At 42.6% G+C, this 22772-nt stretch overlaps 1 protein-coding gene across 2 annotated transcripts in view; it reads left to right on the forward strand.

The window, feature by feature from the left end:
- LOC122543329 (receptor tyrosine-protein kinase erbB-4-like) overlaps positions 1-22772 on the forward strand; it is a 180953-nt gene that overhangs the window by 140226 nt on the left and 17955 nt on the right. The window contains exons 13-21 of one of the 2 annotated variants that reach the window (XM_043681858.2): positions 936-1068; positions 4251-4341; positions 6532-6686; positions 7697-7741; positions 14997-15132; positions 15398-15520; positions 16806-16904; positions 21673-21858; positions 22051-22206. In XM_043681858.2, coding sequence (XP_043537793.2) covers positions 936-1068; positions 4251-4341; positions 6532-6686; positions 7697-7741; positions 14997-15132; positions 15398-15520; positions 16806-16904; positions 21673-21858; positions 22051-22206 — 1124 coding nt within the window. Of the gene's footprint in view, positions 1-935; positions 1069-4250; positions 4342-6531; positions 6687-7696; positions 7742-7806; positions 7879-14996; positions 15133-15397; positions 15521-16805; positions 16905-21672; positions 21859-22050; positions 22207-22772 lie in introns of both variants that reach the window. The other variant, XM_043681857.2, reaches the window with a different exon arrangement.

Below are 22772 nucleotides of genomic sequence, written 5' to 3' on the forward strand. Positions count from 1 at the left end.
TGAACTGCAGAGTGCATTTTTTTCTGTTGAGTTTAGTTGGTACTAAAACAGTGCTAATATCTTAAGCACACAATTCTTCTCTGGTAATGATGACCTAGCTACATCAGTGACAAGAAAATTTAGCAAACTTCTGTCCCTAAGCCCTGAAGCACACTACATTTATACATGAGGAAGTGCCTGGACTATAGAAGATTGTTGTCATTGCTTCCATGGTGAAGAATGAAAAATTCAACTTGTTCACCAGTTGCTGGTGAAGAATATCCTTCTGATTACAAAATAAAAGTGGGCTGCAGCATGTTTTGCCAGTGCTGCTCGTTCTATCACTTACTGTTCCTGCTTTCATCACATATTCTGCATTTGATCTCTGGAGGCCAGTAGAGAACGTCTGAAGCATCGTCTCTGTTGTAGAGACATAACACCTCACTGGAATGAGGTTGCTTTTGTATAGCTCTCTGATATCTCATTTGAGTCACTGATGACTCTTTGACCTTGTGGGCCATTTGTCCCTATCTTAAGTCCATATGCATGCATACCTAGGAAGTGGGGAAGTCAATGTTTAGCAATCAGTGATAGGAATCCTGGCTGATGTTAATATCCCTCCTCATGTCCCTAAATACAGATCAATTGTAATGCTATTATTGCTTCATCTGATACTAAAATCTTAATCACACCTGGACTTTAATAGGATACGATAGTACACAGAACATTCACTATGCCATCAGGAAGCTAGGTGTTAACATTAAGGGGTAGGAGGCATTCTGCTCTGAATCTTTTGCAAACAGCAAATTGTCGATGGATATTTGAGGTCAGGAAAGAGTAGCCACCTCCTGACTGAAGTTGGTGGGTGGAGCTGGGTTATATCTAAATATTAGGTCAAACTTGCTGTATGTCCATACTGATTTGTGCATGTATCTCTTTCTTCTTTCTTTTTCCAGAGGCTGAGAAAAAGGTGTGTGATCCTTTGTGTTCCAGTGATGGATGTTGGGGGCCAGGCCCAAGTCAGTGTCTGTCCTGTGCCTTCCACAGTCGTGGTGGCACCTGTGTGAAGAGCTGTAATTTCCAGGAAGGGTGAGTTGCTGTGACACTTACTGCATTATCCCTAGTCACTTCCTGAAATGTCCTATTTGCATCGATGTCTTCTCTCAACGCTGCTACATCCAATTTCATCTTCCTGTATGGACTTAGGATTAAAAAGATTTCCAGTAGCCTTTTTCCCCCTGCATTCATGACCTCAGTCATATGGAGTACCTGCAGCCCACAATCATTGAGTAGAGAAAACTACCTTTTGGTCCTTATGAGAGAGCTTTCTACTACAAGTTGCTTGTACTGTGAAATTACCCTATTATTGTTTATTTATCTCAGGAGTGATTCTTTTATCACAGCTTTTCAAACCCTCTGATGCAACAGCACGACAGTTCAAATTGTGTCTTTCAATCACATGTTCACTTTGACTTTGTCACACCAAGAGCTGATTTAAAACCACACAGTGTAGGGGATATGACAAGTAGGAAGGCATTTCAAAGGCTGTTCATCCTGTTGATCAACTATTAAAGCTTTGTTCTCTAAACCTTGCTTTGTAACATACTCTTAGTTGTTAGATATTCTGCACTTACACCACCCTGAAAGAGAGTCAGATTCTGATTGCCCGCTCGGAGAACAATTATCATTGTCTCTAAAATAATACATAAATGTTAAAAAATGTCTTGTAAGACAATAAATTTCTAAATCTTATGATATCATCAGATCTCCCCTTGATTCGATCTGTGCTTTGTGAAAGGTAGAAAGTTTTGTATTCAAAAAGCACCAGATCATTTTTCTCAAACATCCTAGAGTACTTCAATTCAATTCAAAGGTTTCCTTGATTGTCAATTATTTTTTCTTTATTACATAATGCCCAATCTAGTTTTGCATGGGCCCTGAGGGAAAAGTGACCATAATAGGATAAAATTCTTCATTAAGATGAGAGTGACAAAATTGTTTCTGAGACTAGGGTCCTGAATTTAAATAAAGGAAATTACGGTGGTATTAGGTGCGAACTAGCTATGATAAATTGGGGATTGTTATTTAAGGGAATGATGGTAGATAGGGAATGGCAAACATTTAAAAAGTGTGTGGATGAGCTGCAAAAGTTCATTCAAGGGGGCAGCACGGTGGCTCAGTGGTTAGCACTGCTGCCTCACAGTGCCTGGGACCTGGGTTCAATTCCCGCTTCGAGCAACTGTCCGTGTGGAGTTTGCACATTCTCCCCATGTCTGCGTGGGTTTCCTCTGGGTGCTCCGGTTTCCTCCCGCAGTCACAAAGATGTGCAGGTTAGGTGAATTAGCCATGCTAAATTGCCCGTAGTACTAGGTGCATTAGTCAGGGGTAAACGTAGGGGAATGGGACTGGGTGGGTTGCTCTTCGGAGGATCGGTGTGGACTTGTTGGGCCGAAGGGCCTATTTATACTCTGTAGGGAATCTAATCTAATCAAGTCTGGCATAAAAATAAAACTGAAAACGTGGCTGTCAATGGAGATTAGGGATAGTATTAAATCCAAGGAAAGGGGGAGGTGTGATGACACTTGGGTGTCTGCGTACACCAGTCACTGAAATTTGGCAAACAATAGCAGCAAATGCTGGAGAAACTCATCAGGTCTACAGCATCAGAGAAAATTCTGGAGAAAATTGTTATTGTTTGCCAAGTTTCAGTGACTGATGTACGCAGACACCCAAGTGTCATTGCACCTCCCCCTTTCCCAATCCACCACCATGTTAGAGATCTGAAACAAACAAAAACAGAAATTGCTGGAGAAATTCAGCAGCTCTGGCAGCATCAGAGAAAATTCTGGAGAAAACAGGTATAATGTCCAGTGACCCTTCTTTTTCTCCACAGATGCTGCCAGAGCTGCTGAATTTCTCCAGCAATTTCTGTTTTTGTTTGTTTCAGATCTCTAACATCCACACTTCCTCACTTTATTTTCTTGCTGAAAGATGAAGAAGGCAAATGGTATGTTGGCCTTTATAGTGAGAGGGTCTGAGTACAGGAACAAAGATGTCTTGCTGCAGTTGTATCTGGAGCATTATGTGCAGTTTGGTCTCTTTATATGAGGAAGGATGTCTGGCCATTGAGGGAATGCAAAGATGTTTTACCAGACTGATTCCTAGGATGGCGGAACAGACGTAGGGGGAGCGATTGAATTGGTTAGGAATATATTCACGAGAGTTGAGAGAATGAGGTGAGGGGGGAGGAACCCCATAGAAACATATAAAATTCTAACAGGATTAGTCGGGTAGATGCAAGAAAGATGTTCTCGCTGCCTGGGGAGTCCAGAACCAGGGATCACAGTCTAAGGACAAGGATGAAGAGAAATATCTTCACCCACAGAGTGGTGAGCCTGTGGAATTCTCTGCCACAGAAAGCGGTTGAGACCAAAACATTGAATGTTTTCAAGAAGGAGTTAGATATAGTTCTTAGATCTAAAGTGATCAAAGGATATGAGGAGAAAGCGGGAACAGGATTCTGAGTTGGATGATCACCCATGATTACATTGAATGATGCAGCAGGCTCAAAGGACTGAATGGCCTAGTCCTCCTGCCATTCTATGTTTGTTTCTATGTTGGGAAATGTGGCATTGTTTTGCACTGGGCAGGAATCACAAATAGTAACTGAATGGTAAATCTGTTATTTGATACTGGTTGTTAGATAATGGAAGAATATCGGCAATGACACTGCCATCTCCTTGTTTTTTCCAAATAGTGCCAAAGGATCATCATGTCCACTAGAACCACTAAAACAGGTCATAAGGTCTCAGTTTAATAACACCACCTCAGTTTAATAGCATCAACTGCAGCATTCCACCAATACCCTACTGGAATGTCAACCTAGGTTATTTTCTCAAGTCCTAGAATGGGTGGAGGGAGGGTGTCAAACCTACAACCTTCTGACTCAGATGTGAGAGTGTTATTGACTGAGCTAACCGATCTTCCACATGCTCCATTTATTCAACATGGATCTAAGCAGCTTGAGAGAGTTGTCAGGAAGAGTGGCTAAGGCCAGAACCATCTTAAGAAATATGTCAGTGCTGCTTCTAAAGATCTTGGAGCAAATCAAATAGGTTTCACGTTCCAATCTAATAAGGTGAACAAGTAAGTCATGAACAGAAGCAACTCCAGATTGATGTGAGCTAAATATCAGTCATATCATGGGGGGATCTTACATATGTGCAGGGAAGGATGCAGAATCAGTACCCATTCTACTGTTGTTTCTACAGCGACGAGAGAGAGTATGCTGATGGCTCCATGTGTATGCAGTGTCACCCAGAGTGTAAGAAGATCGAGGGAGGCCCAACCTGCAATGGGACGGTATGAGGATAAGTGACACTTACTGTGGGTCAGAACTGGTTACGTGCGGTTTAACTCACTTTGGTTTTCATAATTAAAAGTTAATTTTAAAGAATGTTTCTGTATTTTAGGTGGAGTCAGTGGGAGGGGAGGGTGCTATAGTGTGGATCAATATATTTTAGGTTTCCACATGACTAATGAGAAGATATCAGCTGTTCTCAGTTTAACATCATCAGGCTGCAATGTTTGAAATGAGTTCTTATCACGCAGCACCTACTTCTGCAGGTATCTGAGCCTGGGATGGTATGAATCTGTTGCCTTTTTATAAAATTTCAAAGGATACTTTCAGGAAGGTGCAGGGACAGAATTAAAAGTGGTGATACTTTGAACTGATGTTACGTTAGAAAGCAAATTTGTTTTTCTCTTTTAGAACATAGAACATAGAAGAATACAGCGCAGTACAGGCCCTTCGGCCCTCGATGTTGCGCCGATCCAAGCCCACCTAACCTACACTAGCCCAATATCCTCCATATGCCTATCCAATGCCCGCTTAAATGCCCATAATGAGGGAGAGTCCACCACTGCTACTGGCAGGGCATTCCATGAACTCACGACTCGCTGAGTAAAGAACCTACCCCTAACATCTGTCCTATACCTACCCCCCCTTAATTTAAAGCTATGCCCCCTTGTAATAGCTGACTCCATACGTGGAAAAAGATTCTCACTGTCGATCCTATCTAAACCCCTAATCATCTTATACACCTCTATCAAGTCACCCCTAAACCTTCTTTTCTCCAATGAAAACAACCCCAAGTGCCTCAGCCTTTCCTCATACGATCTTTCTACCATACCAGGCAACATCCTGGTAAACCTCCTCTGCACCCGTTCCAGTGCCTCCACATCCTTCCTATAGTATGGCGACCAAAACTGCACACAATACTCCAGATGTGGCCGCACCAGAGTCTTATACAACTGCAACATGACCTCAGTACTCCGGAACTCAATTCCTCTACCAATAAAAGCCAGTACGCCATATGCCTTCTTCACCGCACTATTTACCTGGGTGGCAACTTTCAAAGATTTGTGTACATGGACACCAAGATCCTTCTGCTCATCCACACTACCAAGTATCCGACCGTTAGCCCAGTACCCCATCTTTTTATAACTCTTACCAAAAGTGAATCACCTCACACTTAGCTACATTGAACTCCATTTGCCACCTTTCTGCCCAGTTCTGCAGCTTATCTATATCCCGCTGTAACCTGCCACATCCTTCCTCACTGTCTACAACTCCTCCGACTTTCGTATCATCCGCAAACTTGCTCACCCAACTTTCTAACCCCTCCTCCAGGTCATTTATAAAAATGACAAACAGCAATGGTCCCAAAACAAATCCTTGCGGAACACCGCTAGTGATGGCACTCCAAGATGAACCTTTGCCATCAACTACTACCCTCTGTCTTCTTCCAGCCAGCCAACTCCGAATCCAAACCTCCAACTCACCTTCAATGCCATACCTCACCTTTTCTTCACAGCCATAATTTATTTTCTTCCTTGTTTTGTGACTTAGCCAAACAAGTGATGGGTGATTTCCTCCCAGGCCTTTGCTGTTCTTATTTGATTGCTGTTCATCATGAGTTGCACAAGAAGGATCTACCTTCTGTGTTAGCTTCCCACAGTGACACTGTCTGGGCAATGGCAAGCATGAAATCCTGTCCTGCCAACCCATGGCACAATGTGTTGTAACTCACAAGTAACCAGCTGTTACCAAGTGACTGGGCTATTTTGGTCACAACTCAAAGTTATGCACTTGCCTGTTTCTCGAAACAAGGTGTGTTCAGTGCAATTGCAAAAGCATGTATTCCAATTTGACCATAAAAATGGAGAGAACCAAGTCCATGGCCCAAGGTCCACAATACAGGACATGCCTGGATTGAAAAAGATTTGGAGGAAATATGGGATGAATCAGTGAGTAGCAATTCATTGAGATGAAGATCAGATTGTTTGTTGTGGACTGGGAGCGGTTGAGGTGAAGAAACCGAGGGAATGAGGAGATCTGTAGTTTTCAGGAAAGGGGTCACAATAGAAGCTGGAGTGTTGAGTCTTAATTTCAACTGACTGAGAATGCAGAGAAGAGGAAGGGTGCCATTTATCCAAAAAGAAACCAATTTTGTCTGATCTAACCTCATCGATTTTTTTTGTTCTCTTCAGGGACCTGCTCACTGCTTTCAATGTGCTCATTACAAAGATGGACCCAACTGTGTGGCAAAGTGTCCAGAGGGAATCCAGGGAGAGAGGGGTCTCATCTTCAAATACCCAGATGAGAACAAAGAATGCAAACCTTGCCATGAGAACTGTACCCAGGGGTGGGTATACAGTAACTACCTCTGAATTCCCACATTTCACCTCTTCAAACATTATGTTTTTCTATCTTTTCTTTCCTCCCTTGGAGAGAAATGTGAAGCAGTGGAAGGATTTGCAAGTCCAAAAGTTGTGAAAAGGTTTGTTATGGGCTCCCACAGCCCAAACAATGAGCAGGAGGGGAGCCCACAAACTGATTGGATGTGAGGAATATCTCTACACTGAATAGGCTGACTATCCCCTCAACTGGAGCAGTAATTACTCTCTGGACTGTTGGCTTAGGGAAGGAAAACTCATTCAGGACTCTCGAGTCTTATTACTATGACAACCCCCCCCCACCAGATGGGACATCAGGATCAAGACAAGACCAGTCATAATCTTGATGCCTCATGTCGTGAACAGCAGGCAATACTCACAGTTAAGACTCATGCATTAATAGTAGCTACTTCAGCTTGTATTCCAATGAGGACTCAGGAGAGAAAATTAGAATATTTTTTTAAAATCCTGAAGTCACACACTCAAATTCCAAAAACCGGCTCCTTCCAGGATATTCATTTGCATTTGTGTACTATCACTGCAGTGCCACAGCAGAGTTGGAACAAGCATAAGCATTTATCTGCAAATTCCCAATTTTGACCAGCCTTTGAGAGGAGTGCTGTTCATTACAAGAGGCATCAAGATCATGATTAATCTTGTCTTGATTTTGTGATGTCCCAGCTGGGAGTTGTTATATCATGATAACACTCAAGAACCCTGGATGAGTTTTCCCTCTTCCTAGCTGTTGATGGCTGATGTGCTCACCTGACAATCTGTCAGTCTGACATTTCAGATTTTGTTTTACATGAACGACAGGGCAAAATAAAACCTGCCTGTTGATTTATTACTATGTTTTGAATCCCTGAGATTTTCTCCGCATCACTTTACATTTAAATCAAGTTGTTGCTTCTTTTTTGAATGTTGGTTTGAGAAATGCTTTGTGGTTTTTACTTGTTTTCTTTTGTTGCCATGACACCAGGTGCCGAGGTTCAACGGCTGCGGACTGTGGCGAGGTTGTCCATAGGTACAGTTGACTGTGTGTGTGCATGCTGCCTTGTGATTTTCATCTTTTATTCTGATTAAATCCAGGTGTAAGGGTTCTACTGTGCTGGACTGTTCTCGCTATCCTTGGATGGCTCCCATCAAAGCATTACACAATAGGTAACATCCTCCCCACTTTGGATCCAAGCTGTGACATGAGAGTGGAACATTACACTTGAATGGCAAAAAGAAAAGATTTGAGAAGAAAATGTCACCATTTTCTATTCTACTGAACAATGCTTCGGGGTATCTCCTGGTGGCTCACATTTAAAAAGCCTTTACATATTATCGGAAGGATGATGTGAAACTTGAAAGGGTTCAGAAAAGATCTATGAGGATGTTGCCAGGGTTAGTGGGTTTGAGTTTTAGGGAGAGGCTGAATAGGCTGGGGCTGTTTTCCCTGGAGCGTTGGAGGCTGAGGGGTAACCTCATAGAGGTTTATAAAATCATGAGGGATATGGATAGGATAAATAGACAAAGTCTCTTCCCTGGGGTGGGGGAGTCCAGAACTAGACGGCATAGGTTTAGGGTGAGAGGGGAAAGATATAAAAGAGATCTAAGGTGCAACGTTTTCACGCAGAGGGTGGTACGTGTATGGAATGAGCTGCCAGAGGAAGTGGTGGATGCTGGTACAATTACAACATTTAAAAGGTATCTGGATGGGCATATGAATAGGAAGGGTTTAGAGGGATATCGGCCAGGTGCTGGCAGGTGGGACTAGATTGGGTTGGGATATCTGGTCAACATGGACAAGTTGAACCGAAGGGTCTGTCTCCATGCTGTACATCTCTATGACTCTATTATTACTTCACAAGTAAGGTGTTTGAGTGCCTGATCTGTGTGTTCAACAAGTTGCTCATAATGGACTTGGAAACTGGGATGATATATTTGATGTTTGGATTCAGCATGTCTAGGCTAGAAGTGAGTCGGGGTAAATCAACCGGGATTCCCACTCCTCCTCCAGTGTCTTGTCTGCTCACTCAGCCATAAACATGATCTATGGTCACCCGGCCTAGTGGCACTCGCTATCTGCAACATTACATAGCAATAACTGCCCCTCAAGTGATGTGGCATAGCTCATGTCTATAAAACTAAACTCCAGCAAGGAGACAGAGCAGTGCGGAGAAATACTGACAGAATGGAAAGGTGGAACTTGGAAACTTGCTGGTAACAAGTATCATATTGAAATTGAAAGACAAATGGGAAAGATTTAGTAGAAACAGGGTGGATTGGATACAAAGGTTTTGCTATGTTTCACACAAGAAAACAAAGGTAATGTTTGTGATACAGTGGACCAACATTAAATCTGCAGCGTAACAGCACCCTGAATCAGCGTAACAGCACCCAGTATCAGAGAAAGAGGGTTCTGCATTAAGAGAGGCCCTGTTTTAGAGGTTGGGATTTTTACATTAAGTCAGAGAGTTCCGTGTTGGAGGTTGCCTGTCCAATATCTGATGCTGCTACTGGATAGAAAATGAAAAGCCGCCTCTTCCAGTTGTTATTATACTTTTAGATTTCCCACATCAAGAAAGGATCTTATGCTATGTTCTATTTTGGGATATGAAGAGATAAATAATTTGTCAATCAAATCTGGATGTTTCACTTCCTGTCACAGCACTCACTATAAGTTATCTCTGTTGATCAGAGTACAACAGAAAATAACCATTTATTTGCAACAATAATCTGTGTAGCATGTAACAGCCATTCAATTGCATAATTTGTTGCCATCAACCTCATGCCCCAGAAATGGGATGCTTCCTTTTGTGTCTTTGGCAGTGCTTTCATTAACCAGGGCTTTGATCACTGCACAGCAACATGCCTTCACATTGCATTTCTTTGTCTTGCTTTGGTTGCTGGTCTTTCCTCTTTCAGTCAAACCTCATCTGTAAAGTCTTCTTAACAAGAATTGGCTGGAAATCATTCAGCTGCTGGCTCCCTAGTTTTGGTTAACATTATATTGAGCTGCCCTGGTGGTTCCATTGCAGAGTGCACTGCCAAACCTGTTGGGCCACACAGGGCTCACAGCTGACCCACCTCTGAGTTGTGTTAACTGATCTCAAGCTGAAGGGAGAAATTTGGACGAAAAGACGTGGATAGATTCTACTGTATTCTTTGCTAAATCAAATTTTTCAACTGAGCTTAGTTATGGAGAGTTCTTACAGATGAGGTATTTCTGGCGTTATACTCAAGCAAACATTGTCAATTTGACTCTTGTCATTCAAGGAGTACAGTGTTTGGAATTAATTCAGTTGCCAGATCGCACCGTGTGTTTTGTGTGGAAAGTTCCATCTTTTAGTTTGGAAATTTGCAAATGTGAAATAAGCAGCTGATGACACCACTAAATAATCTAACACCTTCCTGAATCGCAGGGTGAGAGATGTGGGTATGTGCCCATAATTTACCATATAATGGGCTATCAAGCTATCAAGGAACAGTGATTAGTTGAGGTGAGCCACTTTCCCAGGAAGAGGAGGAAGAAATGAGAGCAAGATTCAAGAGTGTGGTGCTGGAAAAGCACAGCAGGTCAGGCAGCATTTGAGGAGCGGGAAAGTCGACATTTCGGGCAAATGCCCTTCATTAGGAATGAGGCTGGGAACCTCAGGGGCGGAGAGATAAATAGGAGGGTTTGGGGCTGGGGGGAAGGTAGCTGAGAGTGCAGTAGATGGATGGAGGTGGGGGTAAAGCCCTTCCTGAAGAAGGGCTTATGCCCGAAACGCCGATTCTCCTGTTCCCTGGATGCTGTCTGACCCGCTGCGCTTTTCCAGCAACACATTTTCAGCTCTGATCTCCAGCATCTGCAGACCTCACTTTCTCCTCCGGTAAAGGTGATAGGTCAGAGGGGAGGATGGAGCGGATAGGTGGGAAGGGAGATTGACAGGTGGGACAGGTCATGAGGGCGGTGCTGAGCTGGAAGGTTGGAATTGGGGTCAGGTGGGGGGAAGGGGAAATGTGGAAACCCACATTGATGCCCTGGGGTTGGAGGGTACCTGACGAGGTAGTCGTGGAGGAAATGGTCTTTACAGAAAGCGGATAGGGGTGGGGAGGGAAATGTATCTCTGGTGGTGGGGTCCGTTTGTAGGTGGCGGAAATGACGGAGGATGATATGATGTATGCAGAGGTTGGTGGGGTGGAAGGTGAGGACCAGGGGAATTCTGCCATTTCCGCCACCTACAAACGGACCCCACCACCAGAGATATATTTTCCTCCCCACCCCTATCCGCTTTCCCTAAAGAACATTCTCTCCGTGACTACCTCATCAGGTACCTTCCAACCCCATGGCATCAATGTGGACTTCACCAGTTTCCTCATTTCCTCTCCCCTCACCTTATCCCAGTTACAACCTTCCAGCTCGGCACCGTCCTCATGACCTGTCCCACCTGTCAATCTCCCTTCCTACCTATCCACTCCACCCTCCCCTCCGACCTATCACCTTTACCCCCACCTCCATCCATCTACTGCACTCTCAGCTACTTCCCCCCAGCCCCACCCCCCTCTCATTTATCTCTCCACCCCGAGGCTCCCAGCCTCACTCCTGGTGAAGTACTTTTGCCCAAAACGTCGATTTTTCCTGCTCTTCGGATGCTGCCTGACCTGCTGTGCTTCTCCAGCTCCACACTCTCGACTCTAATCTCCAGCATCTGCAGTCCTCACTTTTGCCTAGGAAATGAGAACAAATCAACCCAATCCTCTCTCTCACACCACCTTAACACAGAACAGTACTGCCTGCCTACTCATTCGGAAAAATAGTATAAAGGTCTGGCTGAGAAACATGAATTATTTCCTTTCTCTATTGTGCGAATTTAAAGACAAAGATAATGGAGTGTCCAAAGTGGAGAAAGCAGAGTGACAAAATGTATGTCTCCTCTTAATCTTGCATTCACTGAGTAAGGTAAGCTCACTTTGCAGCAAACACCATTCACGTTTGTCTGTGTTACAACGTCATTGTTCAAACATTTTCATTACCTGTGGAGAAATCTCCTACTCACCGACCAAGTTTTGTTTGTCTAGAGAAGCATGTGCAGTATTGGAAATAATATTTCATTCTCCAACCCCTCTGTGGTCCTTGCTGTAATTCCCTCCTCTACCACTGTGCTCTGCCACTGAAAATGCAGTACAGCTGAATGGTTTCTTGGAAGCTTAGTCAGTAAAGTTTATCAGAAAAGAAAACTGAACAAACAGGAGAAGAAGTCTAGTTCAAAGTAGAAAAAATGTCCTGTTTTTACTGCTACTCAGTGACTCTTGCTCCCATTCTAAAATATGTTTGCGAAAGTTAATTCACAAAAGAATGCTTAGCTTCTTGTTAGGGCAGCTTAGAAGCTTGTGCAACATTGTTCAGGGAGGGATAAATAGGAAGACTGAATTTATTACTTCCAATCCTTAGTTCTGTAAAGAAAGGAATTCAAGGTCATATGAATGAACATTTGATCAATGATTTGTTTATAAAAAAATATTTATTGTTATAAACAAATCATTGATAAAATGTTTACTCATAAGGTCATTCACATGACTTTAAATATTCGCTTCCTCCATCACCAGTGCATTAAAGTAGTAGTGCGTGACTTCTACAAGATGCAAAGCACCAAGGTTTCTTCAACAGCATTTTCCAGACCTCTGCCACCTAGAAGGACAGGGAAAGCAGATACATGGGAATACCAGCATGTGCAGGTTCTCTGCTAAGTCACACACCATCCTAACTTGAAAATGTATCATTCCTTCACTGTCACAGGTTCAAAATCCTGGAAGTCCCTTCCTCGCAGCACTGTGAGTGTCCTTTAGGACTGCAGCAGTTGAAGGCAGCGGCTCACCACCACCTTCAGGGCATTTAGGGATGGGCAGTAAATGCTGGTTTTGTCAGTGACAAATGAATAAAAAAAAAGCAAATATAAAAATCTAAAACCTTCCATAAGAGATAATTTGCTCATTTGATTATGCTAGCTATTGTGTATTTTTTTAAAGCAATGTTAATTTGGTTTCATGTTTCACTGGAATCATTCAACATTTTCATTGGGAGTTTGCTGAGTGTTTGGTTTTATCTAATGGCCTGGATATTTCTCAGACTGAGAAGAGTAGGATGCATGGCAATCCTTATCATTTTGTAACTATTTTTAGCTTATTTTGCCAGATTCTAAAGACAAGCGCAAATGCTTAGTGTAATAAGCAAAATAAAGCTGCCTGATTCTGAATAAACCTCTGACAAATCAAGTCTCATCAGAAATATTTTGCTATAGTTTTGTGCCATTTCCAAAGGGATTCCTATAAGTGTGTAAAAATATTTCAATATACAAGTCACCCAGTAAGATAGGTGTAACATATGCTAACTATTAAGGAAAGAAGCAGAATGATTACACTTTTTGGGCTAAGATTCAAAAGTAAAATAAAGGGTTTCAGGTGATATAAACACCTGATGATGAATGCAATCTGGAGAAAGTCCAAATATGATAAACTCAGAAACAAAAATAGAAATTGCTGGAAATCAGAAACAAAAGTAGAAATTGCTGGAAAATCTCAGCAGAATGTTCTGAAGAAGGGTCACTGAATCAGAAACATTAACTCTGCTTTCTCTCCACAGATGCTGCCAGACCTACTGAAGCTCACTCTGCTGTGATTTTCCGGCAGCTTCTACCTTTGTTTCTGATTTCCAGCATCTGCAGTTCTTTGCCATTTTTGTTTAATGATAAACTCAGAATTTAAATTGAATATTATAGGAACATTACTAACAGTCAAAAGGAAATTGGATACAAATATAAAAGGTAAACATTCACAAAGCTATGGGAAAAGAGCAGATGAGTGGAATGAAATGTAGCTCCTATGGAGAGCTGCTACAGGCATGAAGGGGTGACCAACATCTTTCAGTGCAGTAAGCTTCTGTGAGTTAAAGAAATATTAAAATCCATGTCATCCAAAATTGAACTCCCAGTTTGCTAAATGGAAAGCACGTATCCACCTGTGTCTCGGGTTGAAGCAGAGCAGAGAGAGATTTATGCTCACTGCAGCAGTACCGCTCCTAGCCTGGGAATGCAATGCTGACACTGGTATTTGTTTGCTGAGAAGTGACAAACCTAACCATTTTTCCACATAAAGCAACATATCTTCAAAGTTTTCCGTCCTGTCAGCAGGGGAATTCCTGCTCATTGGATAATGAACTTCTTGTTTGGTATACACCTGAAAATCCCCTGTGATTTTTGTTTCATACCTCATTCTCCTCCTTCCCCAGAGCTTTAAAGACCACATTTAATCAACTTAATTACTGTGATGCACTTTGCTCTTTGCTACTTATGGCTTGGATTACTGAGTTTTGTGAGTAGCAGCACAGAGCTTGTTCATACCATGGCAAAAGTGAGGACTGCAGATGCTGGAAACCAGAGTTTAGATTAGAGTGGTGCTGGAAAAGCACAGCAGGTCAGGCAGCATCCAAGGAACAGGAAAATCGACGTTTCGGCCATTCCTGATGAAGGGCTTTTGCCTGAAACCTCAATTTTCCTGCTCCTCGGATGCTGCCAGAGCAGCTGTGCTTTTCCAGCACCACTCTAATCTTGACTCTGGTTCATACCATGGCCAATATATTGCATCCTCTGGGTTAGGGAGGGGTAAAACATAGTTTCCGCTCCCAATTAGCATTTGTTGGGAAATTCATGTTATTGGAAGACAGTCTCATTTGATGTTTTGTTATTCATTCATGGGATGTTTGCATCGCTGGCTGCCCGTTCCTACAGTGCACCTACACCTTCTTATTCCCTATAAGTAAATAGCTGACATCTGCTGGGTACAGTCACATAAAAAATGGCCATTTTGTGGAGACACTGCAGGGAAGCAGATACCTGCAATACGCTTTCCTTGCAAGAATCAGTTGCATCAGAAAACGAGCAAAGAAAATTGGTTCCAAGCATGAGGAGCTGTTCCTTATTCCATGGGGAGCTTGACCCTGCAAATGCTGGTGTGAGACAAGCAGTGTAAACTAACAGGTTACCAGGATACATTCTACCTTAACAGTTTCACAAATGTCTCCATGAGTTCTAGCCATTTTCCAAATGCCCTTATTCATTTCTGCAACTTTTAACAAACACTTTTCTCTTTTCTGACAGTGAATTTGATATGTTTTAAAGGTCCGGGTGGCTTCCCTTGTTCTAACCTCTTGCTTGCATGTGGTTACTCAATATTCAAGGAAACATGAACAACAGAAATTTCATGCTCCATTGTGTGTGACACACCTGCTTTGACATGCATTGTTTTGAACACAGACAAATCCCTCAGATTGTGGCAGCAGTGGTTGGAGGGCAGATGGCTGTGATGCTTGTGGTGCTGCTGGGCCTCATTTACTGGAGAAGGCAGATCATTCGGAAGAAGAGAGCAATGCGTCGATACTTGGAGACTGAGGTAAGAGGTCCACAGATTGATTGCTTTAGGGGGGGAGTTTTTCGAAGTGTGAGTGAAGCCACTATATTTGAGTTGAACTTGTTTTCTCAAGGTTGCATGGAGCTTCACTAAATCTTGTTAGTTGCATGGGCTGAGTAAACACAAAGAAATATTAAACTTCATGAGCAGTTGGGAAAAGTTCACTTCATGGATTTAGATGGAGTCATCTCCATTACTGATAGAAGGATGACATTTCGACTTGATGATTTTCGTTTCTTTTCATTAGATACTTGAGCCCCTTGATCCCAATGCTGACTCGCCCAATCAAGTAAACACACGAATTCTGAAGGAGACAGAATTGCGGAAAGTTAAGGTTCTGGGATCTGGAGTATTTGGAACAGTGTACAAGGTAATTTGGGGAAGGATTGTATGTGTGAAATTACAAAGTCAATGCTCCCTTTCTTTAAACGTCAATTTTCTGAAAAAGTGGTGTTGAGGTGTTCCTGTGATGCTCAGGACAGCTGAATTGTAACTACATGGCTGAGAAGGGGCATTCCTTTCTCTTGCAGTTGAAGTTGATGGTCACTTCAATTATCAATTATATATGGCTTTACATTCAGAACAAAACCAAAGAAATGAATAGCTATTAATGTGCAGTGAGAAAATTATTATTGGTTCAAAAGAAGATGGAAGACAGCCCCACCCAAGCCTCCAGGATAAAATCCCTGTGACCTATGTGCATGGTTACATGATCCAGTACTTCTAGTAGAGACTGCAGACTAATTTTATGACCTTTGCCTTGCCCCACCCCAAAAGATCCTATGCAACTATATGGTACTTTCCCCACATGATCCTCATACTCTTTTTTTTAATGAGTATTAACAAGCAGTCGAATATACCCCTGGTCTCTACTCAGACTGCTTACTTTTTGTTTAAAGACCATTCTTTGCAAATTATGCATTCCTGCCTATTTTGTTTAGGCAACTTATTATTGACCAAACCAAAACAAATGACCAGTCCCTCTAGATCTGACATTGATACTGCTTGATTTGCATGATGCCAAAATTAGGGAGATATTGTTATAAATGTGTGCAGCTTGTTAACAGTGGGATGTACAAAGTTAAAAATCACACAACACCAGGTTATAGTCCAACAGGTTTAATTGGAAGCACTAGCTTTCGGAGTGCCGCTGACAACTACCTGATGAAGGAGCGTCGCTCCGAAAGCTAGTGCTTCCAATTAAACCTGTTGGACTATAACCTGGTGTTGTGTGATTTTTAACTTTGTACACCCCAGTCCAACACTGGCATCTCCAAGTGATGAACTGTTTTCACTTCTTACACAAGAACAGATTCTATTCTAAGTGACTTTTAGCTTCTCAATACAGTACAGGAATTTAAGGTAAGACAATGTACTTATGTCAATATAGAACTGATGCAAGAGTGGAATCAGGTTGCTCATTTACCAACCTAAACTTGCTAACATTTCTTGGTGAGACACTGTGATACCTTGGAAAGAGTTTCAGTGACAGGATGTGAAATTGCTGATAAAGATCTTTGTGTAAACAGTTCAGGGATGAAGTGATGTTTGGCTTAACTAACAGTGTCAGACTGGTCATATGGTATTGAGCCAGATCCAATGCTATTGGAAATTCACCTTTACTGTTGATGATCTGATAATGTTCCTGTTTTTAGGGGCTCTGGATTCCTGAGGGAGAGACTGTGAAGATTCCAGTGGCCATCAAAGTCCTGCAGGAAGGGCGTGACTGTGAGACTTCAAGAGGCGTGAGTGAAGTAAGTCTGCTTTCCTTCAGGTCTATGTGAAAATTCATGCATGAATCCTAACTAGCAGCCTTCTGGTTTATTGTGTAAGTTATTATTTGGCATGTGTAAACTCTAATTAGTAATAAGAGGATTTTGAACCATGGGGGCATCACATCTGGGCCCAAGTAAATATTGCTGGATAAGTGAGCATGGAAAAGAGCCTAGACAGATTTCCCTTCTCTAACCCATGCCACTAAGATTCCTTGTGCAGACTCGGCTGATATCAATGAATTCATCACTGGCCAACTGAATATGATTGATGGCTTATTGTCACGCTGAGCCACTAGAAGAGCATGTCCTCACAAAATATTAGAGAAGTTGGCTTTAATTTTGTTGTCCTGCACATTGAGTAATACAGCATGAAAACAGACCCTTTGATCCAACCAATCCATGCCGATCATGTTCCCAAACTAAACTACTCCCACCTGCCCGCATTTGGCCCATATCCCTCTAAACCCTTCCTATTCTTGTACTTATCCAAATGTCTTTTAAACATTGTAACTGTACCCACATCCACAACTTCCTCTGGAAGTTCATTCCACACATGAACCACTCTGTGTAAAAAAAATTGCCCCTCAGGTCTTTTTTATATCTTTCTCCTCTCACCTTAAAAAAAATCCATTATCTCTACTGAAATGGCAACTATTGTTAATGTTCACTTGAGAATGTAACTTTAAAAAAAGTTCTGGAATTTACATATGAAAGAACTGAAAGCAACATGGTCATTCTAAAAGGTGAGAGACTTAACAAACAAACCAAGTCTTTTTCAAAGTATCATTTCAGTTGCAGCACACTGTAAACTTTTGCTATAAATTCTGTTTTATGATCTTATACTCCATAACCACCTGATGAAGGAGCAGCACTCCAAAAGCTCGTGCTTTCAAATAAACCTGTCGGACTATCCCCTAGTGTTGTGTGATTTATAACTTGGTACATCCCATACGCCATCCCATATTCCCAATTCCTTCGTCTCCGCCGCATCTGCTCCCAGGAGGACCAATTCCAAAACCGTACAACCCAGATGGCCTCCTTCTTCAAGGACCGCAATTTCCCACCAGACATAGTCGACGATGCCCTCCACCGCATCTCTTCCACTTCCCGCTCCTCCGCCCTTGAGCCCCGCCCCTCCAACCGCCACTAGGACAGAACCCCACTGGTCCTCACCTACCACCCCACCAACCTCCATGTACAACGTATCATCCGCCGTCATTTCTGCCACCTCCAAACGGACCCCACCACCAATGATATATTTCCCTCCCCTCCCCTATCAGCGTTCCGAAAAGACCACTCCCTCCGCGACTCCCTCGTCAGGTCCACACCCCCCACCAACCCAACCTCCACTCCCGGCAGCTTCCCCTGCAAACGCAAGAAATGCAAAACTTGCGCCCACACCTCCCCCCTTACTTCCCTCCAAGGCCCCAAGGGACACTTCCACATCCGCCACAAATTCACCTGCACCTCCACACACATCATCTATTGCATCCGCTGCACCCGATGTGGCCTCCTCTATATTGGGGAGACAGGCCGCCTACTTGCGGAACGTTTCAGAGAACACCTCTGGGACACCCGGACCAACCAACCAACCAACCAACCACCCCATAGCCCAACACTTTAACTCCCCCTCCCACTCCACCAAGGACAGGCAGGTCCTTGGACTCCTCCATCGCCAGACCATGACAACACGACAGTTGGAGGAAGAGCGCCTCATCTTCTGCCTGGGAACCCTCCAACCACAAGGGATGAACTCGGATTTCTCCAGTTTCCTCATTTCCCCTCCCCCCACCTTGTCTCAGTCAAATCCCTCGAACTCAGCACCGCCTTCCTAACCTGCAATCATCTTCCTGACCTCTCCGCCCCCACCCCACTCCGGCCTATCACCCTCACCTTGGCCTCCCTCCACCTATCGCATTTCCAAAACCCCTCCCCCAAGTCCCTCCTCCCTACCTTTTATCTTAGCCTGCTGGACACACTTTCCTCATTCCTGAAGAAGGGCTTATGCCCGAAACGTCGATTCTCCTGTTCCTTGGATGCTGCCTGACCTGCTGCGCTTTTCCAGCAACACATTTTCTGTTATAACGTGGTACACCCCAGTCCGACACCAGCACCGCCAAATCATGCCTCCGATCAGTACTCCTGTCCTGGGAGTGTTTGATGAGGAACAGCGTAGAGACAGCTTTACTCTGTACCTAACCTGTGCTGTCCCTGTCCTGGGAGTATTTGATGGGGACAGCATAGGGGGAGCTGTACTTTCAATCTAAAATAGTAGAGGAAGTACTGTCCCCTGACCCTTCGGAAAGGCCAGGACTAACTGTTCAAAGGGCATGATCTGACCTCCGGCCTTCAGGATCCAGTGTCAAGCTCCATCGGTGATGCAAACAGCGCAGACCTTGAGCACATGTTCAATACTTATGGAACTGTTTCTGAAGAAAGGAGAGGATGGAAGAATATTGGTGGAGCAAAACCAACTTAAAAACAAAATTATGAGCCCAGTTGGAACGTACAGCTGAAGTATTGAACAACAACTCTCATCTATATAACATGTTTAATTGTGAAATGTTGTGATAATGTGTTATCAGAGAACACTTCCTTAATATGAAGCTACATAAGGATGTATTAGGGCAGGTGGTCAAAAGCTTGGTTGAAGAAGTAGGTTCTAAAAAGTGCTGTAAAAGAGAGAAAGAAAATGGAGTAGTTTAGAGACTGAATTTCAGGGTTTAGGTCCCAGGCCGCTGAAGGCATAATTGTGAATGGTGAAATAATCAAAATTGGGGATGTGTGAGAAGCCAACATTGGAGGAGTACAGAGATTTTGGAGGGTTGTAGGACTGGAGGAGGTTACAGAGGCATTGGGGGATGAGGCTACCAAGTGATTTGAAGATGAAGATTTTAAAATTGAGGTATCAGCGGTCTAAGTGTCAAACAGGTCAGTAAATACAGAGATGAAGGGTGAACTGGACTTGATGAGAGTTAGGATCCAAGCAGCTTAAATGAGTTCACGTTTATGGAATGGCAAATGGGAAGCCAGGGATACTGATATTGTCCAATCCAAAGCTAACCGGGCATTGTAATTTATCTGGTTCCTCCATGGCTTTATTCTGTATCTCGTATTGGATAGTAGGTAACCATCTTAAAATAGGACCAGAATTTTCTATCTCTTAGCTAGGAAGCTCTTTCAATAACCAGCCTGTCATTTTCTGACTTAGGAAATAATATCCAGTCACATGAATATTTTTTAAAGAGTGGGCTATTAATATTACAGTTTTGACACAGCCTCAGTCTGTACTGTCAACCTTTGAAGGACAAATAACAGTGCAGAGAATTTGTAAAATTACCACAATGTTAGTACTGTGATGACCATAGGTCCAGAACCCCAACGTACTCTAAGCATCTTGAGTTTGTAAATCCAAAATGTATTTTTTAAGAGTGTTAATACAGGCAAAAATGGTTGTAGAATTAAATTGAGTGTTTGTGTGGAGAAAGAGAGACCCACAGAGCATCAAAACTAAAGATACGAAAGTAACTTAAAACAATGACCCTCAAAAGGTGAAAGAGGCAAATCAAAACAGACTGGACTGTGATCTCTTGTGACTACAAAGGTAACAAGGGATTGATAACCCTATGCGGATTATGTCCCAAACTGTAGACACATTTTGTGGTTTACCCTTTGAAGAATACACAGAGACAGGGATTAATAACTGGATGATGCTAGTGAATGTTCTTGGAATTGAAGAACTATCCCCTCGTCTCCCCTATGTGGCAGGTAAATGAACCCTCTCACTCTGAGTGCTAGCAGCCAGCTAATTAGTAAGCCAGACAAATGGAAACCAGACAACTAAAGGATTCTGTCTTGCTCTGAAAGCTGGAGTTCAGTTATAGTTGAAAGTAGTCAAAATAACAGAATCTCAACCAATCTGAAAAACTAAGAATCTTGAAATTGACTGTTCAGTTACCAAGATACTAGTGACCTCTGCTGTAATGGCCGTAATGTTCAACTGTCCGCTCTTCACAAACAATTTGTATATTGTTCTCTAAACTTGTATCTTTTTGGGCTTGCCTGTTATTTCTAATCTATTTGCACGTGTGTTGTGTTACTAATTCTTCTTCTGTTTAGTAATTAATTAATTGGTTTAGTCAAGAAAATCTGGTTAAATTGGCTGCTTTTAAAATGTAAGTTAATTTAAGGTATGCACAAGAGAAGGAATCTATGCATTTAAATTAACCGTTTTGTAACCAAATGATGGAACAGATGAATAAAGAAAGCAAGCCAGTTCATCCCTCCTTTCCCAGGAGCTTAACAATCTGGGGTACTCCATCTAGAATCATAATAAATTGGAGAACCTTGCTTGGGATCTGAGCATAACAACAGGAGTGAATCAGAAGAGCAGAAGTAAGAGGTGGGGAGATGTGGCAAAGATAGTGCCTCTTATGTGAAATGTCTCCCCTTGAGATAAAAGAGAGTTTGGACCAGAAAACAATAAGGAGTTGGCTTTCCCTGTCGTGGGTATGTTCTGTAAACTTAAGGGTCAAGTTACTTGTACTGAAGTTTATGGTTATGAGGGTCTGTCTTTTATTCTCTGCCCTACAAGTTTAGAAAGGGAGCGTGGAATTGACCACTGGTGGAGAAAATAGATCTTTGTATTTCTAACTTAATTAGTAACATCTGTCAATTTAGAGGGAGGGGATCTACTATTAGTGTGTGCTCTGTTGGTGTTTCATAGTGTGCACTGTTTTATTTACAGGACATGCTGATGGTGGGCAGTCTAGATCACCACCATGTTTTACGGCTTCTTGGAATCTGCCCTGGGGAACCACTCCAGATAGTCACGCAGCTCCTGCCACTTGGCTCTCTGCTTGAATATCTCCACAAAAACAAGGGTAACATCCAATCTCAGCTGCTTCTCAACTGGTGTGTTCAGATTGCCAAGGTAAGCGAGACTTCAAATTAATGGTTTACACAAAAATCCCATGATTAGCAAAGGAGGAGCATAATAGAATCTGTATATCCTTGGTGAACATCAATTGCGTGGTGGTGAACTTTGATAATGATGGACTCATGGGCTAATGATTAAACACCAGCTGCTTATGTCTCTATTAAACCAATTGAACTTTTACCACAGGGTATGAGATATCTGGAGGAGAAGAAGATGGTACATCGGAACCTGGCCGCCAGAAACGTACTGGTAAAATCTCCCAGCCATGTTCAAATCACAGACTTTGGCATCACCAACCTCTTGGCATTAGATGAGAAGAAGTATTTCTTCGATGAAGTGAAGGTTAGTCATCTGTCGGTTAAGTGTTTAATTTCTGGTAGAAAATAGTAAGTTATTCTTTTATCACTTCTTTTTGTTCAAATGTTATTTTTGCTATGCCAGTGTTGTGATGCAGGGAAAAGGTTTTCCTTGATTTATTATTGATATCTAAAAACAAAATTCTTCTTATGTCCTTCTTGTAATTGTGAACACTCTCTAATAGCTTGCTGAGTGTACTGAATGAGTAACTTAGGTTGGGAATGTCCCAGGTTTTGGTCCCAGTTTCTGCGAAGTTGGTTGTAGGTAGGACTGGACTGTGTTTTGTCACCCACAATCAAGTGACACTAAATTTCACAACATAATTATAGTTCAGGAAGGCCATTCAGTCCATCTTAATACATCCATCCATGAAAGTTCAAATCTACCCAGAAGGAAAGTTCATGTAAATAATGGGCACTTGGTGACCAAGGAATTTTACACCAAAATGACACAATGCTTCAGGAGATGGGAGAAAATTGGAAAAATAAGATGAGATAATAAATAGACGTGGAGTTTGTTCTTCAGGAAGAGCTATCTAAATAAAGAACAGT

The sequence above is a fragment of the Chiloscyllium plagiosum genome, unplaced genomic scaffold, assembly GCF_037043375.1.
Source record: "Chiloscyllium plagiosum isolate Xiang-an unplaced genomic scaffold, Cpla_swu_hap1 HiC_scaffold_53X, whole genome shotgun sequence".
Classification (NCBI taxonomy): domain Eukaryota; kingdom Metazoa; phylum Chordata; class Chondrichthyes; order Orectolobiformes; family Hemiscylliidae; genus Chiloscyllium; species Chiloscyllium plagiosum.